Source organism: Acanthopagrus latus, chromosome 5 (assembly GCF_904848185.1).
Source record: "Acanthopagrus latus isolate v.2019 chromosome 5, fAcaLat1.1, whole genome shotgun sequence".
Lineage (NCBI taxonomy): Eukaryota > Metazoa > Chordata > Actinopteri > Spariformes > Sparidae > Acanthopagrus > Acanthopagrus latus.
This window is the reverse complement of record NC_051043.1, coordinates 30,614,029-30,635,638: the sequence shown is the minus strand read 5'-3', so window position 1 is coordinate 30,635,638 and position 21,610 is coordinate 30,614,029. Positions and strand designations below refer to the sequence as shown.

Genomic DNA, 21,610 nt, shown 5'->3' with positions numbered 1-21,610 from the left:
CTTCCGCTGGGTGCAACGCTGTTAAGTTCCGACAGTGGGAGTCCAGATTCTTTTCGTTCCGCTTTCAACTCAGAACTTGTCAGTTTAATGTCAGTCAGAGTTAGAGGTAAGATCGGGCCTAAAAAATCCAGCCCGACCCGACCCAGGCCCGCAGGCATTAAAGCCCGACCCAGCCCGAGCCCGACCAATTAACTTGATTTGCAGGCCCGAGCCCGAAGCAAACCCGAAATTTCAAGATTACGTTCACGAAATGTCCGCAAAGCCGTGCGCAAAGCGTGCTCTTGCTCTGCGCCTCCTGTTTAGTAGTAGTTATATAGCAATTACCTTACAGCGCCGCCTTCTCTGTTTTATCCACATTATTTATTTACAACAAGTATTCCTTAGTTTAGTATCCACACATCGTTTTAGTATACATTTTTATAAACATATATTTATTTTTAAAAAAGTCAGCGAGAGAGAAGCCCGAGCCCGACCCGACCCGAACGTAATGATTGACATTTTAGGCCCGACCCGAATTTCGGGCCGGGTCGGGCTCGGGCTCGGGCTAAAGTTCTTACCTCTAGTCAGAGTTACTTCACCTCATTACACAGAGAAATGTGGTGCTGTTCTCTAAACTACTACTTGAACTAACAGCTACCATCTTTGTTCCGTACATGGAAGCTATTGAAAAACTACCATTCATTTATAATAAGATCAAGTGGTGTCACATGAGTAATTTATTATATATGTTTTCAGGCAAGTTGGCATGAAAATACTGTTGAAGGGTTTTTAAAGAGTAACAGGATGATGTCACTGAGCTGAACATGAGAGCCGACACATCTTAACCTCACTGTGGTGCAGTTAGACGACTGTTCCAAAGAAATACTGCTGCTAACAAAAGTCTGAATAATACAGTGTAATGAAGTAAAAATAGATAATAATAAAATAATAATAATAAAACAAGGTTAGTTCAACAAAACATATTGTTTAAAATGCAGCTCTCATTACAGGAACGTCCTGTGACCTCTTCTCAACAGGAAGTCGTTTCCATTCAGTTACGCAGATGTTGGTTGTTGCAAAAGTAGATTTGATTCAGCAGGTGAACACGTTTCCACTGAGAGATTCAGTTGTTGTTTCTCCTCTTTATTTTGATCCTCTGGGTATTTTTCAAGTGTGAGATTTGAGTGCTTTGAAATGTTGCTGTGACTTCTGGACGGACAGAGAACAGAAGTAATGGGGATTCCAGCCTCCCACCTGATCTCTTGGTGACGGATCAGCTTCGAGGAGGAACTACTCCACTGTCTTGGAGCTGTGCACCACCTGAGTTTGACCGAGCAGACTCAGAATACAACCTGCTGTCATTTTGTCTCCTTTTTGCTGCTGTAATAATGCAGATGTCCCTGTTGTGAGACTAATAAAGGATCTCGCCTGTAAACATGGTGACAGTTGTTAGTTCACCTGCATTTATCAGACGTATTCCCATGTTTGACAACAGGTCAAACACTGTCTGCCTCCAGCTTCTTAAATGTGATGATTTGCTGTTTTCTTTGAGTTTTGGACTGTTAGTTGGACAAATAAAAGTGCAGACGCCATTTTGGACACTGAATTAATCTATTAGTGTTGAAGATAACTGATACATTAATAATGTTGCAGCCCTGACTTTAATAAAGAGAGCAGCATAAGAGTCAAGTTCAATGACCGTAGAAAAGATCAACACACACACACACAAAACTTCTGGTCATAATATTTAATCTAAAATATATTTTGATCATACAAAATTCAAATCAAAAGTCACTTCGAGCAGTTTTTAAATATTTCTGACTACTCAGTTTTTGCTCTTTTCCATCAGAACGTGAGACAAATACGTTCTGTTCAGTATTATTGATCTGAAGTCATCAGGTGTCTGAACAGGAACACACACACTGTGTATTTATATTAACACATCATAAGACATGAAGCTCAGCAGTAAAAACAAAACAGTGGAAGGCAGATCTATTCAGCAGCCTCATTCTGGCCCTTCGCTCTTGTTGTTAGTCGGCTAATTAGCTCAGTCATTAGTTGTGTCTGTGGATAAGCATGATAATACAGAAGCTCTGAACAGCTGCAGGTCAGACTAATTATTTCCTGAGCTTTCTGGCAATAGCAAGTTCAATTTAATTTGCTTAAGAGTTGGAGAGTTATTTAGGTCATTATCATGGAATAACTAATGAGACAACAAGATCATTTTGTCCAGAACTCGAGGAGACAAACTCTGTTTCTAAAACAATAACATGTTTAACTCTGAACTGAAGTTCAAGACTTCAGAACAAAACTGGTCTTATCCAATTAAAATGAACTCAGGCTGTTTGAGAACAAGGTAACTGGCAATCTACTGAACTAATAAAGTGTTTTTGTTCTTCAATTGTTGTAACACGTTTAAGTTCTGAGCTCTGCAGGTCAGACGTGAGGAACGTCACAGTCGGCCTTTCTAACAGTAGTTTGATCCCCGCGTGACCTCCAGCAGTCTGGTGATGATGTCGGAGTGTGTGGGGTGAAAGGTCAATCCGTCCACCTCCATGGCCAGGTTACCAGTTTTCCCGCTTCTTATCCCGAAACGCACCAGAGTGGAGAGGATGGACTCCTCCTGGTGGAGAAACAGAGGGAGTGCAGGTCATTGTGAGGTGACCTCGCTGTCTTTATTATTCTGTGATGATGACATGAATAACTGCTGACCTCAAGAAAAAATATCACATGTAACTCAGTATAACGGGAAAACAACTTTGACCCATGACTGTTCAGAGTGTGAGTGTGTGTATGCGTGTGTGTGTGTGTGTGTGTGTGTGTGTGTGGTCACCTTCTCCACAGACGGCAGGTTAGCGGTCCAGTCCTGCAGCTGGTCTCGGGGGGTTCCCTGCTCCAGTCCCAGTCCTCTCCTCAGGTACCTCTGGTGGGAGGGGCAGGTGTGCAGCAGGTGGAGCCCACAGGCCACCGCATATCCTCCCCAGTTAGACACTCCTGCAGGAGGGAGGGACCCGTGAAGTTATACATACTTCACTTCAGTGGCAACATGTACTGTAGCCTTGGTTTGGTCTTTTGAAAGAGACGGTGATAAGAAGCAGGAAATGTCTGACCAACTTTAACCCAGGGAAAAAGGAAAATGTCTCTGGGAAAAATGACAGTTGTAGTTTGGACAGAGAAACATAACTATAGATGATCTCAGGTCAGTAAAGGACTTGAATGTCTCAGTTCCCTTCGTGTGTGGAGTGATTATAAACGTATTCTTGAAGCACAAACATATTAAAGAGTCCAGTGGAGGCAGAGCGAACACTTTCAGACGAGAGGATGACGAGGATTCAAACCGCGAGCATCAACCGCAAACAACTTGACCAGCACAGGTATTCATCAGCTTTATTAAATATTAGGTTTTGGTCGTCCAACCTTCATCAGGTGGCTAATATTCCAAGGTCGGAGTGTGTAGTAACGATATAATCTTCAGTCAGTGTAATGATTCCGTACCAGCAGTGATGGCGAAGTCAGCAGGAACATCACAGGCGATGAGACTCCCTTTGGGCATCAAGGTGCTCACCTTCTCCTTCAGCTTACCCATCCCCAGCTCGTTACCTCCATCACCGATCCCTAAAAATAATAATGATAATAATAGTAATCTGGATCCAAACTACAGAAACAAATGGTGACATAAAGAAACGGAGTGTGTGATGCGTCTCCTACCTGTCGTACTGATGCCTGGTATCTCCTGGGCAGCGATGAACAGGTCGTCGATGGGATCCACCAGATGTTTGATGTTTATTCCTCTCATGTTGTAATAGTTTCCGTCTCCAGCACGTCCGCTGCGCTCTATCGCCACCAGGTGGTCGTACCTGGAATCACAAGCACGTTACTTCGACACTCATGAAGCTGACAGATGTGATGTGACTCATTCTGCAGGTAACATGTCGACCGACTGGAACAGTTCTGTGTTCAGGTGTACAAATCAGAACCAACCCAGACTAGTCACAGAACTCATCCTCACCTGGGTTTACTGCGGTCTCCATGGTGACACAGGAAGTGCAGAGCAGAGTCTGGGCCGCCGTCTTCAAAGGTGACCAATGGCACGGCACTTTTCAGCACACCTGAGTCGTTAAGCAAGAAGAAGCTTTTTATCTTTAATCTTGTACATTGATCAGTTTATAGAAAACCTGGATGGTAATTGTGTCATAAGATTTTTATTGGTGGTGACTTGATGTCGTCTGTTTGCAGCCTAACATTAGCTTCTTACTGCTACACAGTTAATTTATGTTCCTCTGTGAAGATTATCGCATCAGAATCATAAACTTGTGTTTGTCACAGATTTGATGTTGTGAATGTGACATGTAAAGTCTTCCCCACCCGTCCTCACGGCCTCATCGATGATGGCCCGGTTCATGTCCAGGCCTCTCTTGTCCGTCACCATCGTCACCTGTTTCCCTAGTGACAGCAGCATGGTTGCCATGGCGATGGCTCCTGGTGGGCCATCTGTCTCGTCTGGAGGGCTGGAGAGGAAACACCAACAACAATCAATACTTTGATCGACACATTGATCAGTACTTTAGTTTCCTGGATGTTACTGTGCTGTGATGCTTCCTGTTGCAGCTGATGTTTCTACGTCTTTTCATTCGTATATATTTTCAACCAGTGCTTTTAAAAATCAGAACATTAACTCATCTCTTTGTCTTGAGTTCAGAGACGTTTCTCTGACGGCAGAATACAAACAGAAGCTCAGTGTTTCAGCAGAGAAAGTCGAGCTGCAGACAGAAACGTCTCCAAAAGTTGTTAATTCAAATTCTAGGACGTCTTCTGCAGAACGAAGGTCTGACGTTCAGCGTGACGTCTTCACAGTGTCATCGTCTTTCAGCTTCAGTCTCAGATGTCTGAAGAGTTTTTAAGTCTGTCAATTTTTATTTACTGCAGCAAAAACTGCAGAGAGGATTCAAACCTGAATGAGTTGTGTACTTTACCAGGAGAGCTTCCATCAGCTTTATTAAAGGAGCATTCTGGAGTTTTATAGAAGAAATTCAAACTCAGAATTTTAATATTCACAATACTGTGAATAACAAAGTGAAGAGTGATAATACAAACAGCTGTTCTCAGAGGAAAATAAGTTACCAGAACACTGTTTGAGGCTAGAAAGGTGGCAGGGTCCGCCATAAATAAACAAGAATAAATAAGAAGTAGAGTTCTGCAGCTCAGTGATGATCATTACTGCGGGACTCTACTGCACTCGGTAATCAACCCACAGGTCTTCCCCACAACAAGGAGGCTTCTTCTCCGGTGGTGAGTTTTGTTTATCTTTTCTGACAAATCCGGCAAAGATATGAAATGTTTGATGTCTTGAAATATGTGCTGGGACCCTGTTTGTAATGTTGCTGAAGTTTGGTGCTGTTCTGAGCATCATTTGTAGCTTTTTGATGGCGATTCATACTTGGACCCATTTACTGCAGCGTATTGTTGTTGTGCGGTCGTTTCTGAGGATGCTAAAACTACGTAAGCTAGCGGTCCGCAAACTTTATCTCTCGAGGGGTTGTACTCAAGGTGTGTCAGAACGTGGATTAAACTTACACCGGAATATCCCTTTAACAACATGTTCTGGTGACTCCACCTCGGAACATCAGCCGCCTGATGACTCTTTAACCACACACAGTTGTGTAGCTGACAGTGTGTAGTTACCTGTCTGCCAGGTGTTTATGTACCTGTGCTGGTAGTGTGTGGGGAAGCCGGTTGTTATGGCAACAGAGGCGGCGTGGGAGAGTGACAGACAGGAGCGCAGGAGTTCATCCTGAACAAACAAAGCTCTGATCCCTCGCTGCCCTGAACACAGACAGAGACAAACATCAGCACGAGTGGCTGAGTCACTTCACTTCTGTCATGTTTCACACTTTACACAGGTTTCTCAGCAGATGTTTGTAACATACAGTCTGATGTTTTGTGCCAAGTCTTCTTGTTTCTGTTTTTGCATTTCATAACTGTTGAACATTAAACACGTGCGTTCATGTTGCCACAACCGCAGCGTGATGAGACGTCACTGAAGTCAAACACTTTCATCACTGTGGACTCTAAATGAGCTAAATCATTAGCTTAACATTTAGCTGCTGAAATGAAATTCCACCACCACCTGTTTCCTTAAAGAATGACATCACTTCCTGTGTGTTCACCTGGGTCCTCTCCGATAATCGTCTCCAGCTGTCTGATTTTCTCCATGGCCCTGTGAGACACCAAACTGTACAACAAGGGATTCTGGGACAGCAGGAAGCTGCGAGGGATCAGATCCAGACTGTGATCCGAGGTGGGGGAGCGCACAGTGTCAGAGGGTGGAGGAGAGGAGGAGTCTGGGACGTCTGTCAGGAACATGCAGCCCGGGGAGTGACTGAACGCCAGAGACGGCTCTGAAAAGAGACAGAACAAGAAACACTGCAGACGCTGAGGACATCGTGGAGTCAGTACAGAAGAAGCCAATCAGATGACTCACTGCTGCTCAGTATGGCCTCTATGGCAGTGACTCCACAGGCCCAGAACACCGGGACGTCACCGGGCTGCAGCTCCACCCCGTCACCGTAGTCTGGTCTGGACAGGTCGTGTATCCCGAGGAGAGCTGCACACACACATAACCCAGAGTCACACAGTGAGACATGGAAGTACAAAGTGTAAAGGGACGAAGTCATTAATCGTGTGTACTCCCGTGAGTTATCTCCAACACAGTGGACGTGACAGGACAGACCTGAAAACCCCGGGATGGAAAATAAACCGTGTGTGTGTGTGTGTGTGTGTGTGTGTGTGTGTGTGTGTGTGTACCTGGGTCTCCTATATGTACAGGGGCTCCATGTGCTAGCGGGTTGAGGTGAGTCACTTCCACTGTAGCATCCAACATGGCAGCTGGAACAGGACGCATAGTGACCACTAGAGGGCAGCAGAACACTCCTGCAGGAACACAGGGAACTGAAGTCTGCACGCACACACGCGCACACACACACACACACACACACACACACACACACACACACACACACACACACACACACACTCTTTTTTACGGGTTTTTCTGTTCCAACTCAGCCAAAATCCAGAACTTTTCCCGGTTCCGGTCGTGGATTCCTACAGCTGACCTCCAGATTCATTTCTAAGATTTTTTAAAGTTTTTTTTTCCCTTCACTCAACTCAACATCTCTGCTGAACGTCTCCCAGCTGCCTTGTCACAGGTTTGAGGGCCGAACTTGTCTAAATTCACAACTTAAGCATTTGGAGAGTTCAGCTCGACCCGACATGAACCTGGAAAAGTTTTGGCATTTTGGGTGAGTTGGCAGCATTTCCAGTCTTTAGTCTCTCCCGTTCCAACTGGTTTGAAACATTCAGAATAATCTGTGTGAATATCTGGACCTGTGCTGATATTGGACCTGTGCTGATATCTGGACCTGTGCTGATATTGGACCTGTGCTGATATCTGGACCTGTGCTGATATTGGACCTGTGCTGATATCTGGACCTGTGCTGATATCTGGACCTGTGCTGATATCTGGACCTGTGCTGATATCTGGACCTGTGCTGATATTGGACCTGTGCTGATATTGGACCTGTGCTGATATCTGGACCTGTGCTGATATTGGACCTGTGCTGATATTGGACCTGTGCTGATATCTGGACCTGTGCTGATATTGGACCTGTGCTGATATTGGACCTGTGCTGATATCTGGACCTGTGCTGATATCTGGACCTGTGCTGATATCTGGACCTGTGCTGATATTGGACCTGTGCTGATATCGGACCTGTGCTGATATTGGACCTGTGCTGATATCGGACCTGTGCTGATATCTGGACCGTACCCTGAACATGCTGACGTTGGCGCCCTGCTCCACGTTCCTGACAGGGACTCCGGCCTTCTTCATGCTGCCCTCGAAGCCAAAACTGCAGCCCAGGTAGAAACACACCATGTCTGACCAGGAGACGCCACTCGAAGCCTCCGACGAGTTCCTGGAACACGATAAAGAGACGAAGTGAAGCCAAGATGATTTTCTTTGATTTCTTTATGAAAACAAAGTGTGTCAGCTGACTGAACGGTGATGACAAACAACTGACACACGGTCGGGTTTAAAGTGATGAAGGAAGATGAACATGGAAGGAAGCGTACCTGTGCTGAGTGCTGGACGTCTGCAAGCTGGACACGGTTTTCACCAGCTGGCCGTCTTCATACACACAGAACTGAGAGACGTCCGTCCTGAAGACACAGACGGACACAAACACACATCATGTTGCAGTAGTTTGTTTTTTCCTGGCTGATACTTTAGTTGTGCAGTTGGCAGTCGTGTGTGGCAGCCTCTGCCATCAGTAAGGGTCCTGCCATGAGCTGGCGCCTCCTCCAGGCTGTTCCCTGGCCTTCGCACACTGACTAAACTGGATTTGGCCCCAGTAACCTCGCAGCCCCTTAGGGGGGAAAAGTGGCAACATCCCTGTGACCCTCACAGAAAAGTGGAAAAGAAAACAGAACGGAACTTTACTAGTTACTTTACAGAGTCAGATTATTCAGTGCTAAGAGAGCTGAAGCCCCGCCTCTTCCACTGGACCAGAACCACTCGGTCTGGTAGTGAACAGACAGATAAAGTACTGATCCGGTCTGAACTGGGTCAGAATCTCACACACGATGTTTGTCAGTTTGTTGTAATTAAAGTCAAACCTCATGTGGTTTTGTGTTAAAGCTTAGTGAACTGCATCGTCTCATCAGCACGGCACCAGAACCAGCATGGAGCCAACTGGGTCAGAAAACACAATGAAAACTGCAGTTCTGTGGGAGGAGAGCTGGTTCTGGTTCAGTTCTGTGAGAGGAGAGCCGGTTCTGGTTCAGTTCTGTGAGAGGAGAACCGGTTCTGGTTCAGTTCAGTGAGAGGAGAACCGGTTCTGGTTCAGTTCTGTGAGAGGAGAGCCGGTTCTGGTTCAGTTCAGTGAGAGGAGAGCCGGTTCTGGTTCAGTTCTGTGAGAGGAGAGCCGGTTCTGGTTCAGTTCAGTGAGAGGAGAGCCGGTTCTGGTTCAGTTCTGTGAGAGGAGAGCCGGTTCTGGTTCAGTTCAGCGAGAGGAGAGCCGGTTCTGGTTCAGTTCAGTGAGAGGAGAGCTGGTTCTGGTTCAGTTCTGTGACGTCACTAACGACTCTGTGACGTGTTTATAACGACGTGTCTTCAGTCTGATGTTTCATTAGTTCCATGACAAACTGACAAACATCGTGTGTGATTCATGACACAGTTTAGGATCAATACTTTATCTGTCTCTCTTCAGTACCAGACAAAGGTTTGATCAAGGAGGGGGCGGGGCTTCAGTACTCTATAAGCAATTACTTACAACATGTAACCAATCAGAGTGTTGTGGATAAATCAGTCCATTAATTCAAGAGATCGGAAGATAATTAATTACCAACTGTTCTGATAATTTGCTGAATGTGAGGTTTGTCTGTAACTGAGGAGTCTTTGGGTTTTGGACTGGCTGAATGAAAGAAGTGACATGATGACGTCACTTTGAGCTCTGAGGATCTGTAACGAGCACGCTTCACTTTTCTTTCACATTTCATAGATGAACTGATTCATGGTGATTGGTTCAGCGAGCTGCAGTTCTCCAGCCGAGCCATGTGTGACAGTCTGGTGTCGGTGTCTTATAATCAGCTGGTCCGTCTGCGTCCTGCTGATGCTCAGAGTGACGGTCAGCTCAGCACATCGTGGTGAATGTTTAACAGATCAGCTCGAACATTAAACCAGTCCTGATGTGAAATCATCCGACTCTTGTTGAGACAGAAATCAATCATTAATCGGCAGGAAAGAGAGGAGCAAGATTCTCCTCAATCAGAGATGACTCGCTAATTATTCTGAACGACTCGCTGATGAACGCATCGTCACAGCAGAGCAAGAAGAAGAAGAAGATCAAGACACAGCCAGAGTGACAGATGTCCGTGCGTGTGTGTGTGTGTGTGCGTGTGTTTTCTACCTTATGTCAGCATGTTTGGCGAGAGGTGGACAGGAAGTCTCTCCTGATTGGCTGCGATAAAGGAGTGGCAAGGGGGCAGGATTTCTATGACAGAATGTCTCAAAGTCATCTGCCAGGTGACTGGGCAGGATGACGACGTTAGCCTGCTGGTATCCTGAACACACACACACACACACACACACACACACACACACACACACACACACGCGTCAGGTGAAGTGTCGTGGTCCACAGAACAGTTCTGGAGCTGCTTTTAGCTGCACGCTGAACAACTGAAGCAGCTGAGACTTGATTTAAACATCAGATGTTTCCATCAGCTCGTCTGCTGTGATCACAGTCTGCAGCAGAGAACACATCACTAACTGATCTCAGACCAGATTTACAGGTTTATTAAGCTGAAGGCTTCATGGAGCTGCTGAAGTCAACACACAGTTAAACTGTAATTCTGCACGAGACAAACACAAGCCAGTAGTTTCTCTATCTTTTAGTTTCTTACCGTTAGCTAATCCAGTTGTGGTTCTGATTCTGGGATCTTCCTTCCTGATCAACAGCCTCAACTCAGCAGGAGTCAGAGAACTTAAGTAAACCGACTGCTGCATCACAGAACAAACACCTCAAGAAGCTGCTACAACTCCAACGACCTCCTGAGCTACAGAGAAACTGGTTTCTGCTTCAGTCTGTTATCTGTTTCAGGTTAATGATCAAATAAAGAAGGCTTGGATGTGGTTAATCTTTGCTCTCTGAGTGTTTCAAAGAGAAAACCTGTTGAGATGAAACAGTGCTATTCAGAACAAAAAGGTTTCTGAAGAGAGAATGAGAGGCAGCTGAGCTGATCCACATCAAACATCCTCCAACATTTTGTTAAGCCGGTAGTGGAGAACTACTTTTCTTATCTCTACAATCAACAACTCACTCACTAACTGTAAAATATGCTCACAGCTGGAGTCTCACATCAGAGGTGAGGCAGCAGGTCTTCAGTCCAAAAGGTGTTTATTCCCAAACACAGAATACATGAGGCACCCCGGGGTGAACTGAGAACTCTCGCTGATCTTCCATCTTATATACCCGTGCTCCAGGTGGCCCCGCCCTCCTGGATCACCCTTTCATTGTTATGATCATCCAGTGCTTGCCACTTATTATTCTCATACTTGTGATGTGTTCTTACCCAGGCCCCTTCCTGTCTTTGGCGTTGGGTGACCTGTGGCAACACCTGCTGCTCATTTATTTCAACACTGTCATTATAAAAGGTTGCTTCAAACATTGGTCTTTATCAAGATGGATGTTAGAGCTCAGTTGGGACTGCAAGGGATATTTTAAAACCTATTCATATGATTGATCCTGACCCAGTATCTCATCTGCTACCACAACCCGACTGTCTGAGCACAGAGTAAAATACCAAACATGAAGTATTAATTTGTGTCCGCGGTCTCAGACGAGCCCCTTTTAGATAGAAAAGGCTCCTGTCTTTGTAAAACCGAGGTGTAATATTCCTCCTTTTCCAAAAGCCTCTGAGGCGTAAACATGTGACGTGACGTGGAGCTCGAAGTCAGAAGAAGAACAAATATGTCTTCAAAATAAGAGCTTTACATTGCACCCTACTGGAGTTTAGAACTGGGTTCTTAGCGGGGGGCTTTTAATTTGAAAGTAGCGACCGTCCTTAGCTTGCTGCTACAACAACAAGCTAACACAACCAAACAGCTGCAGAGACCGAGGAGACGCTGCATCTCCTGGATCTCTGCAGCTGTCCAGTTGTTCATCTTGATGTCCGCGGATGAAGTGATGGACTGACTGCTGTGATCAGCTGTTTCTTGGTTTTAAAACTCCCCGGCTGTGGGTCACACATCAGTGCAGGTCATCGACACCTCCGCCCACCTCACGCAGAGGCCGGCACATTTCTGCCTTGTTTTTAGATAGCAGGCGAGGCGGGAAAAAGTGTTCCCTCCGAGGAGGAACATCAGCGGACCAAAACAGACCCACAATTTGTCGCCTTCTGTCTAAAACCGCGGACCGAGCCGCCAAATGGACGGGCACACTGGTGGCTTGCTGCTCTGTCTAAAAACGGCTACTGAGGGGAGAGCTGGTTCTGGTTCAGTTCTGTGAGTTGCCGTTTCAGTTAGGAGACAACGTCACTAATGACTCTGCTGGCTGTGATGTCACCGACTACCAGACAAACAAGCTAAACAACAGTACTCTGAGAAACCCCGACAACAGTTCTCACCTAAACGCCCCCCCAACTCCAGCAACAACCTGCGACTATCAAAAGATCTGAACAAGTTCTGCTGTCACTTTAAAAGACAAAGGGACAGTCCTGACACCACCCAGCTCAGCAGGGCTGGGCTTCTCCACTTAACCCCCCCCCCACACACACACACACAGACACACTGAGTGTGTTTACCTGCACATATTAGTCAGATTACAGCCATAGTTCGACTCTGCTGCTCAATCAGACAACTACAATTGTCCGAGTATACATGCCCGTGAGAAAATTGAATTATTGGGCGGAAGCATGTCATACCCTGGTACACTAGGTGGCGCTGTGCCCATTTCAACTAGTGGTAACAGAAACACCTCCGGCTGACCTCTTTACATCACCAGCTGCCTCGGCATTTGAGAAAGATGGTGTACGAAGAGCGAGATGAAGCTACATCTTTGTACACTTCGTATATGGTGCACATGATAATTACACAAACAATGGCGCTCTTGCTTGCGATGATTTCGGAGGAAAGACGCCGCCGTCTTTCTTCTTCCGGCTCACGGCCCGGGAAAAAAGTCTTGAGCCTCTGTTCTCTCTGTCTGCAGGAGAAGGACGTCAACAAGCTCTTCAACACACAGAACCCCCGCAAAGCAGCCGGACCAGACTCCGTCTCTCCATCCACCCTGAAGCACTGTGCTGACCAGCTGTCTCCAGTGTTCACAGAGATCACGGATCTTCAACACCACACTGGAGACATGTCATGTGCCAGCCTGCTTCAAAGTCTCCACCATCATCCCCGTCCCCAAAACGCCAAGGGCCACTGGACTGAATGACTACAGACCCGTCGCCCTGACCTCTGTGGTCATGAAGTCGTTTGAGCTCTTGGTGTTGTCCCACATCAAATCCTTAACCAACCCACTCCTGGACCCACTGCAGTTTGCCTACAGAGCCAACAGGTCTGTAGACGATGCAGTAAACATGGCCCTGCACTACACCCTCCAGCATCTGGACTTAAGATTCAGGACCTAAAATGGGAGCTGAACATCAGATCCCTCACCAAAAAAGCACAACAGAGGATGTTCTTCATACAACAGCTGAGGAAGTTCAACCTGCCAAAGACGACGATGGTGCACTTCTACACCATCCTCACCTCCTCCATCTACGTCTGGTACACCGATCTTTTATCGTTTTTAATCTGTTTTGTCATTCCTGTGCAGCTCTCCCATCTGTATGTATCAGTCATCCTACACTTACGTATCTGTTTTGTTTATTTTATAATGTATATATAATAGTCAGTGTTTATTTATTGTTTATTGTCTTCAACCTTATTCATCAAGAAAAATTCCTTGTTGGTGTAAAATCCTTCCTGGTAATAAACCTGTTTCTGATTCTGATTCTGGAACACTTGATCAATAAGGTCCATGAGGGGAACAGGAAGATTTTGAAGTTTGATTTAGGTTTTTTTGACAAATTTCCACAAAATCATCAACAATGACAATAATGGTCAGCTGCAGTGAGATACAGACGGGGTCCAACAAAAACTACCAACAGTATCACAATGACGACCTTACTGTCATCTTAAATAATACGCTGTGCTGCTGAGTTACAGTGACACAGTTAGTTCCACTTCTTACATTAGAATCTTGAGTTTTATTCCCAAACAGAAGAAGACAGTGTTTACCTGAGCTCATAGCACAGCTCCACACTCTCCTCAGGGGTCTGAGGCACCCGGAGGCTCTGACAGCCGTCAGCATGCTGCAGCTACAAGACAAGAGTTTGTTCAGTTCAAAGGTCACATTATCACAGTCAAACCTGCATTTATGTCATTCAGGATGTAAAAACGTAAAAATCAGACTGAAGGACTGATGCTGCTGCTGAGAAACAGCAAAGCTGATCGTGCAGAGGGTTCGTGCTGGTTCACTTATATCTTCATATAAAGGACCTCTGGTTAGACATTTAGCATTTTATCAAACATCACGCTCAACTGGACCACAGGACCAGAACAAACTGGCTCTACTGACAACATGTTAAGGGTGGGACAAAATATCGCTACAGCAACATATCATGATATCCTGCACTTTGCCTTTTCAGCAGTGTATCGATTATCGCAAGATCACTGTATCGTGATATTATTGTTATCGTGGGCAACTCATTAGGAATCATATCGTGGGTGACTCCTCACACGTCTCCATCATCCTGAAGGTTTACACACCTGCACGAGCCGTCTGACCATCCTCACAATTTACTATAAATGTCTTCAAAAGTTTTGAGGAGAAATGCTGGAAGCTTTCAGTGATGACGGATCAAACTGACAAAAAACAGCATTATTTAGAGGTTCTGGCATCAGAGACAACATGAGGAGTTCATCGTGCTGGTCTGACTTCGAGCCAGAGACTTTAGAGAAATTATCATGAAGACGATGAAGACAAACTTTATTTTCTTGATGAACGTGTCAGTCAGTCGCGGTGTCAATGATAAATCCTGTCTGATCTTATTGTTTAAAGTCTGTCTTAAACTTCTTCATATTTTGTCTTTAATGACATTCCGGCTCTCACCTCACAGACTGCTGATTAAATGGACCTTAAATGGACTTCACAAAGTTCTGAGTCTGTCAGCAGCCAGACGAGACGTCTCCATGTTTACACTTTGTCTTCCTCTGTGATGTCACTTCCTCCTTCTGGTTCTTCTTCTGGTTCTTGTCCTCGGGCTCCGGTGAACAGCGCCAAGCTCCACAGAGTCTTCGTAGCGGCCAAACTGTGTAATTACATCGTCACGTGACCCAAAAGAAGTTTTTCAAATTGAATTTTCTGTCTTACATTTGACCCTTGATTCATTTGCTTAGGTTGTTTCTCTTTCATTATTTAGTCATATTTTGAATATTTTTCATACTCATACCCTCTCTCTCTACATGTACTTGTTTGAATTGTGTCATGAATCACACCTGTGATGTTGGTTAATTTAACAGATTTAAAAAAAAAACAATTGAATATGAAAATGTTAAATAATCTAATAGTTTTTACCATAACTTTTGAGCGTTAAGTTTTAGTCAGATATATTTGAAAGATTTGTACGGAACTAAATGCCTCCGCACTTCCCCTGTCGGAGCTTTAGAGCGTGACACCCAGCGGAAGTAAACAGTAGCAGCTAGCAGCGTTAGCTGGCTGTGTGTAATGAATGAAGTGAAGACGGTACTGAGTCACAGCGCAGCTCATTATTGAACGAGTAATTAAAGAAGAATGAGTTCAGTTGAGAGTTTGAGAGAGTTTGTCAACGAGCGACTAACTGCTGCTGCTGAAGAAATATTCAGAGTTTTTAAAACAACTATCGTCCAGTACGAGGAAGAGATCGATCGGCAGCGCGTCATGCTGGATATCTGCTGGAAACCCCAAGTAAAGTTACACAGGATAGGTGAGTAAAAGTTTCTTATTTTAATAAGACTAATGTTCAGAGCCCTGGAGTGGAAACGAGAGGGAACGTTTCTTTTACCTGGTTTTGGTTCATTCCCCTCCGGGCCTCCGTAGTGTCTGAGTGCACGCGGCTCTCCTCGGTGCCGTTCTGGTATGAGACCTCTATGGAAGCAGAACAAAAGACGTGAACATTTCCTTCAAAAAACAGAACACGCACTGTATGTGTGATGATCTTTCTGCCGAAGTGGAGAATATACCTGTAGTAAACACAACATGTCTCTACTCTCTCTGTATGTTATATAAAGCTTGGGCGAACACAAGAACATTCTTTAATGGGATATATTTGAGGTGAAGTTTGGCACTTGTTTTTCTTCATTATGAACCTTTTTAATCTGAAAAAACAAAAATACATTGAGTTCAAGATGTATTGTGATTTTGCATATACTCCCAGATTTTTTTGTATATATCCTGCTATTAGTCTTCTCAACAGAACAATGATCACTAATGCTGTTCACCTAACTGTCAGTGGTTTTAATGTGATGGCTGGTCAGTTTATACTGGTCCTACTCTGTTCACATGTCTATTTATGTATTTACCATGACCTTGAGATCTTCTGACTTTGTTGTGTGTCTCTCCAGAGCTCCCACAGCAACATGTCTGTAAGGAGGAGGAGGTTCTGGCTGACCAGCAGCTCTGTAACCAGGAGAGGAACTCCAGTCTGGACCAAGAGGACCCAGAGCCTCCAGAGATTAAAGAGGAACAGGAGGAACTCTGCACCAGTCGGGAGGGAGAGCAGCTTGTACTGAAGGTGGAGACGGAAACCGTCATGTTGACTCCAGCTTATGAGGAAAGTGACCACAGTGAAGCAGAACCAACAAGTGACCACCAGCTCCTCTCTAACGACTCTCATGTAGCTGAGAGCCGAGACCAGAAAGGAGGAAAACATGGAGACTCGGGATCAGCTGGAGATGGAGAGCGAAAACAAAAGGGAAGACGTCACAGAGGCAAAAGTGATGATGCAAACAACTCTAATTTCTCAGAGATTAACTATGATACTCACCCAGGTAAAAAGTCTGTCATATGTGGCATATGTGGAAAGACTTTTAAGTATAAGTCCAAATTGAATACACACCTGAGGAGCCACACTGGCGAGAAGCCATATTCTTGCAACACCTGTGGAAAAAGATTCAGTCAGACATCGATATTGACCGCCCATACAAGAATCCACACCGGGGAGAAGCCGTATTCTTGTGAAATATGTAGGGAAGATTTCAGATTTAGCAGTGGCTTGAAAGTCCACATGAGGACCCACACAGGTGAGAAGCCGTACCCCTGCAACATATGTGGGAAAAGATTCAGTCAGGCATCAGATTTGAAAAATCATGCAAGGACCCATTCTAGTGAGAGGCAGTACTCCTGCGACACCTGTGGTAAAACTTTCAGTCATGCAAAGGTGTTGAGCTCCCACATTCGAATCCACACAGGTGAGAAGCCATATTCTTGCAAAACCTGTGGGAAAGATTTTACATTCAGCAGTGCCTTGAAAGTCCACATGAGAAGGAGCCATACAGGTGAGAGGCCTTACGTTTGCAAGACCTGCGAGAAAAGATTCATTGACATGTCAAAATTACAAGTACACTTGAGAATCCACACAGGTGAGAGGCCGTACGTTTGCAAGACCTGTGGAAAGAGTTTCATTGAAATGTCAAGATTGAATGTCCACATGAGAATCCACACAGGCGAGAAGCCACACGTTTGCAAGGTTTGCGGGGAAAGATTCATTGAATTGGCAAAACTGAATGTCCACATGAGAGTTCACACAGGTGAGAAGCCCTTTACATGCAAAACTTGTGGGAAAGATTTCAGGTTTAGCGGTGACTTAACAGTCCACATGAGAAGAGCCCACACAGGTGAGAAGCCCTACCTTTGCACAACCTGCGGGAAAAGATTCTATGATTCGTCTCATTTGGCAAGACATGTGAGAACACATGCGGGATAGTAGCCTCGTCTCAGCAAAATATGTGAGAGCTGATTCAGATCTAGTGTTTCATGGACACGACTCTCAGAGAACCCACAGACCCTTGACACACACCATCTACCAGACACTGCGACAGATTGAGTACATCCCCAGTGGCAGTGGCCTCCCCCAACAATGCACCCGGCGACACAATCAAAACTGCTTTGGTACAACTCCAGGAGTGTGACAATGGGCTCAAGCTGTCGACCTGGCCTCAAAATCCCCCAGATCCTAATCTGATTGAGCAACTGTTGGATGTGCTGGACAAAGTCCAGTCTCGGGAGGCCCTATGTTGCAAGTTGCAGGACTCAAATGAGGGCATCATTCCCTCCAAGGATGCCCTCCATGGACTGATCCACTGAGTACTCCAGCTTGCGAGGTAGGGCATCTATAAGTTAGTTCTGGAACATCCCATGGATGAGCTCTGGCCAGGTGGATACCTTGATCACTTTTTTCTGTACTATCCTGCAAGGAACCCACAGCCAGTGAGGAATGCCACTGCCATGAGGGGGGATGTGTTTGGATGGATGGTTTGTGTAAAGCAGCATCAATATGAAGGCCAGGACCTTCTTATTCTGATGTTTAGGCTGATCGGTGTAGACAGCATTTTTATCCAAGAAATTATTCATTTGAATTGTAATTGCTAATAAAGGGATAGCATTATTTCACCAAAAGAAATTACACAGCAGTGAATAGCTACTTGCCACAGCAAACTCAACAGTTAGCTTGTTGTAGTGACCAAGATGGATTTGGACCTGGGGCACAGCAATGGCAGGACTACGCCATGGGGCTGATGGAGAGCTGTGCTCAGATGTCCGGGCCGGACTCACCCAGGACTGGATCCCAGTGAGGCTGATGGACCACTGAATGAGCTGCAATGCATGGAGGATGTTCACTTTACATTTCTACTGTAGACATTTGAAAATAACTCAAGCAATTGCCTTGATGGAACTATATTTAGGTATAATAATAAACTTATTTTCCTTGGCCATTTAATTTATATTCCAATGTTAGCAATGCACTTTAGCAGAGGACTTTGACTGATAATCTTTTCGCTCCTCTCGTGAAAGAGGCAAAATGGATATCTACAACCTGCTGGACAATGATTTTGATGGAAGACTGGATGAACAGCAACTTTGAGGTGCAGGAGGACACAGGCTGGTCGCTGGTCCTAGAACTGCAGATGGTGCCATTGAGGGTGAGTGGTTAAAGCAAACATGTGACAGTTTGACCAGTTTGTGTATTGTTTCAATTAAACATGCCTGTGTTTTGTTTTGCTGTCACTCAGTTGCCAGTTCATGAGGTGGCTGAATCTTATGTAGCTCAATACGACAGCTGTGCAATAATTCCCACTGACTTGTATTTGTTATTCTGAGAGTTTCTATAATGTTCTCTCCATTCCATTTCTGTCAGTGAGGGTGTACTTAGCAATATTAGCAATCCTTCTGAACCATATAAACAATCAGGCTGTGCTCACTCCCAACACGACTTCTCCAACAGCTTGGTCAGTCTGATGCTGTGGTACAAACTGGGTCACTAACAGGACTTTACTTTTGGAGACCAGGGTTCGTGACCCGTTTGTGACCAAGAGCCAAGAGTGATTTATTTTTAATTTTAAGTGAATAAAGTTAGGCTTCATAAATGACATCACTGATGTCACGTACATTATGTCAGTGACTTCATGTATGTTAAATGAGTCTAACTGGACATTTTGTATTACTAATTGTTGCTAACTTGAGCACAGAGCCTTTTTTCAGAAGTGTAGAGCCTCACGATTTGAAGCTTAAGGGCACTGACCAAGCTGCTGAGTTTGAAAAATGTGTTGAAATGTATTTATTTAAGTGATTTATAACCTACTGTAAAGTAGGTTTATTGAATTGAACTCATAAATTGGCACCTTTTGATGTATGTTATTGTTGTTATTCATGCTCTAGTTTGTTATAATTTATATGTTGTATATCTACACCCATGATAAAAACTAATATCTACTGCATTAGGCCTGTGTGGTTAATCTGCAAACAACATGGTTTAATAATATTAAGTTGTTAAATCTATAACGTACAGAGAAGCCAACTAGTGTGAAATAACATGGCTTGTTGGATTGAACCAGACACTGATTCATAGTTTCTACAAATGTTCGACCTGTCGATAATGTTCTCTCTGAGGTAAATGAGAGGATTGTGTTTTCTGTCATTTATGTTTTTAAAAGTAATTTTACATTTTTTATTTATTTTCCAGTCGCATTAGCGTGATCACACTTCATGCAACACAACACAAACTTTAGATGATGCACTTCATGTTGTGGTCAAAGAATTTGAACAATTAAACTATCTGTTTTTTATTGGCAGACTGATTGATGGATTGGGGGATTTCAGTAACTGCAAGCAATAACAACCCAAGCGTTACTAAAGTCCTAAAGGGGGCACTTTTCATGTCAAAGCTCACAAAGTGGTGTTTTTTAATCTCATGTATATTTAACCAGAAATCTTTTCAAATTTGATGATGTAAAACTAACATCATCACCCTGAAGTCTAAAGATAACTAAATCTTTTCATCAAGTCTGGAGACGGGACTGACATGAAGAGTAGAAGAATGAAAAGAATTGTTTTTACTATGTAAATAACTTGCACGAGGTGTTTTAATGTTGTGAAGTGAAGGAACAATTTGTTACTGTCAGTCTGATGAGGGGAAGTATTGAACAAGTGTATATTGCAGTGTAACCACAAGTATTTAAGTACCACATTTTAAAGGTCTTCACTGGTCCGAATGTTTGTGTCAGTCCAAAAATACCCAGAAGTGTTTCACCCTGAACTGAACTGGACCTGTCAGTTAGTTGAAAGCTGGGACTGGACCCACGCAGAAATGAGAATTATGGATCCAACTCGGTCCCAATTGACCATATAACACCTACTTATTTGTCACCTTACATCAGTGGTCGGGTTTCTGTCTTGATAATCTTCTGTGTGCATATAAAACAGGAACATTAGCCTCTCTTTTTGCTGTCCATTAGTAAAGAAATGCATCTCCTGGTTCAGGTCTGGGTGGACCTTTGAAGACCTCTATGTACTTATGTATAACATTCATTTTCCTGAGATGGCCAAGATAACTTGTTAAAATCTGTCTTACAATATTGTTTGAATTTATGCATTGACGTGTAGTTGACCTGAGACGTTACAGCGCCTGTGACACTCATATTTTATGTTGGTGTGTGATGTTCTGAGTGACGTCTGGTGCTGTGATGATACATTCTGTACCAAGCTGGGTGGATCTAATGTTTTTAACCTTCTCTGATATCAGATCTGTGTTTTAATAAACTTAATATTCAAGTACAGACTAGATTTAATGAACAAGATTTGATTGTTTTATTTATCAAAGTTAGATTCCCGTCAGTCAATCAATGCCTTTACTTCACTAACCCAGAGATGTAATTATAATATATGCTCAAAAAGTCCCCTCAGATATATGGATATAAAGAAAAGGTACTCAAACGCTGCACTTTAAAATAATCATGCAATCATAACAATAACTAAAGGCAATGATTACTCTCGGCTCAACAGTGCGAGAATTTCACATTTGCAGCTGAAATGACATGTGTGCTAACTGTAAAATGTAATGAGGAGTATGTGTTAGAGTTAAAAAAGTCAGACAGTGAGACAGAAAGTGAGTTCAGGACAAATGGACTTTTGTTTACCGAATGACAAACTGAACTGACTACAGCGCGTTGGTGGTTTTCCCGACAGCACAGTCGATGCAGAAACAAAACTAAATGCTTAGTATAAGTATTTACATACCGCCTGGAGATCCCCTCGCTCTGGTTGATCCCCCCTCACCGGTGTTGGACAGGTGTCCTTTCTGCTGCATGCCTCTCTCAGGTCGTCTCACACGAACAGCAGCTGGCTCTCTGCTGAGGTTCTTTTGGGTGCAAGGATTCATGCAGCCATGCAACCTCACATGGGCACCAATTGTTGGATCCTGAGTATACCCCTGTGCAGGAGGTACTGGACCAACGTACTGTTATGAAGGGTCAGGTCTCAAACCTACAAGG

At 44.3% G+C, this 21,610-nt stretch overlaps 2 protein-coding genes across 6 annotated transcripts; one reads left to right on the top strand and one right to left on the bottom strand.

Moving 5' to 3' along the window:
• Nucleotides 1-1,710: 1,710 nt before the first annotated feature.
• On the bottom strand, nt 1,711-15,681 carry dglucy (D-glutamate cyclase). 4 transcript variants are annotated; one of them, XM_037098547.1, is made up of 16 exons: nt 15,628-15,681; nt 14,697-14,895; nt 13,823-13,902; nt 9,948-10,101; nt 8,113-8,199; nt 7,808-7,955; nt 6,784-6,934; nt 6,461-6,583; nt 6,147-6,377; nt 5,685-5,802; nt 4,345-4,487; nt 3,989-4,088; nt 3,688-3,836; nt 3,475-3,594; nt 2,813-2,973; nt 1,711-2,602 (listed from the first exon to the last, which is right to left on the bottom strand). In XM_037098547.1, exons 3-16 carry the CDS (start codon nt 13,893-13,895, stop codon nt 2,447-2,449), a joined length of 1,914 nt encoding a protein of 637 aa, XP_036954442.1. In that variant the 5' UTR covers nt 13,896-13,902; nt 14,697-14,895; nt 15,628-15,681; the 3' UTR covers nt 1,711-2,446. The 4 variants fall into 4 exon arrangements, with proteins under 4 accessions (XP_036954442.1, XP_036954445.1, XP_036954444.1 ...); XM_037098550.1 differs by lacking the exon at nt 9,948-10,101 and having other exon boundaries at nt 15,628-15,651; XM_037098549.1 differs by lacking the exon at nt 14,697-14,895 and having other exon boundaries at nt 15,628-15,646.
• Nucleotides 15,261-20,903, top strand: LOC119019730 (zinc finger protein OZF-like). Of its 2 annotated transcripts, XR_005075139.1 has the most exons (3): nt 15,261-15,549; nt 16,187-18,526; nt 18,636-20,903. XR_005075139.1 is itself a non-coding variant. In XM_037098551.1 (2 exons), the coding sequence occupies exons 1-2, from the start codon at nt 15,378-15,380 to the stop codon at nt 17,545-17,547; spliced, it is 1,533 nt and encodes a 510-aa protein (XP_036954446.1). In that variant the 5' UTR covers nt 15,261-15,377; the 3' UTR covers nt 17,548-20,903. The 2 variants fall into 2 exon arrangements, 1 of the variants encoding a protein (XP_036954446.1); XM_037098551.1 differs by having other exon boundaries at nt 16,187-20,903.
• Nucleotides 20,904-21,610: the final 707 nt, after the last annotated feature.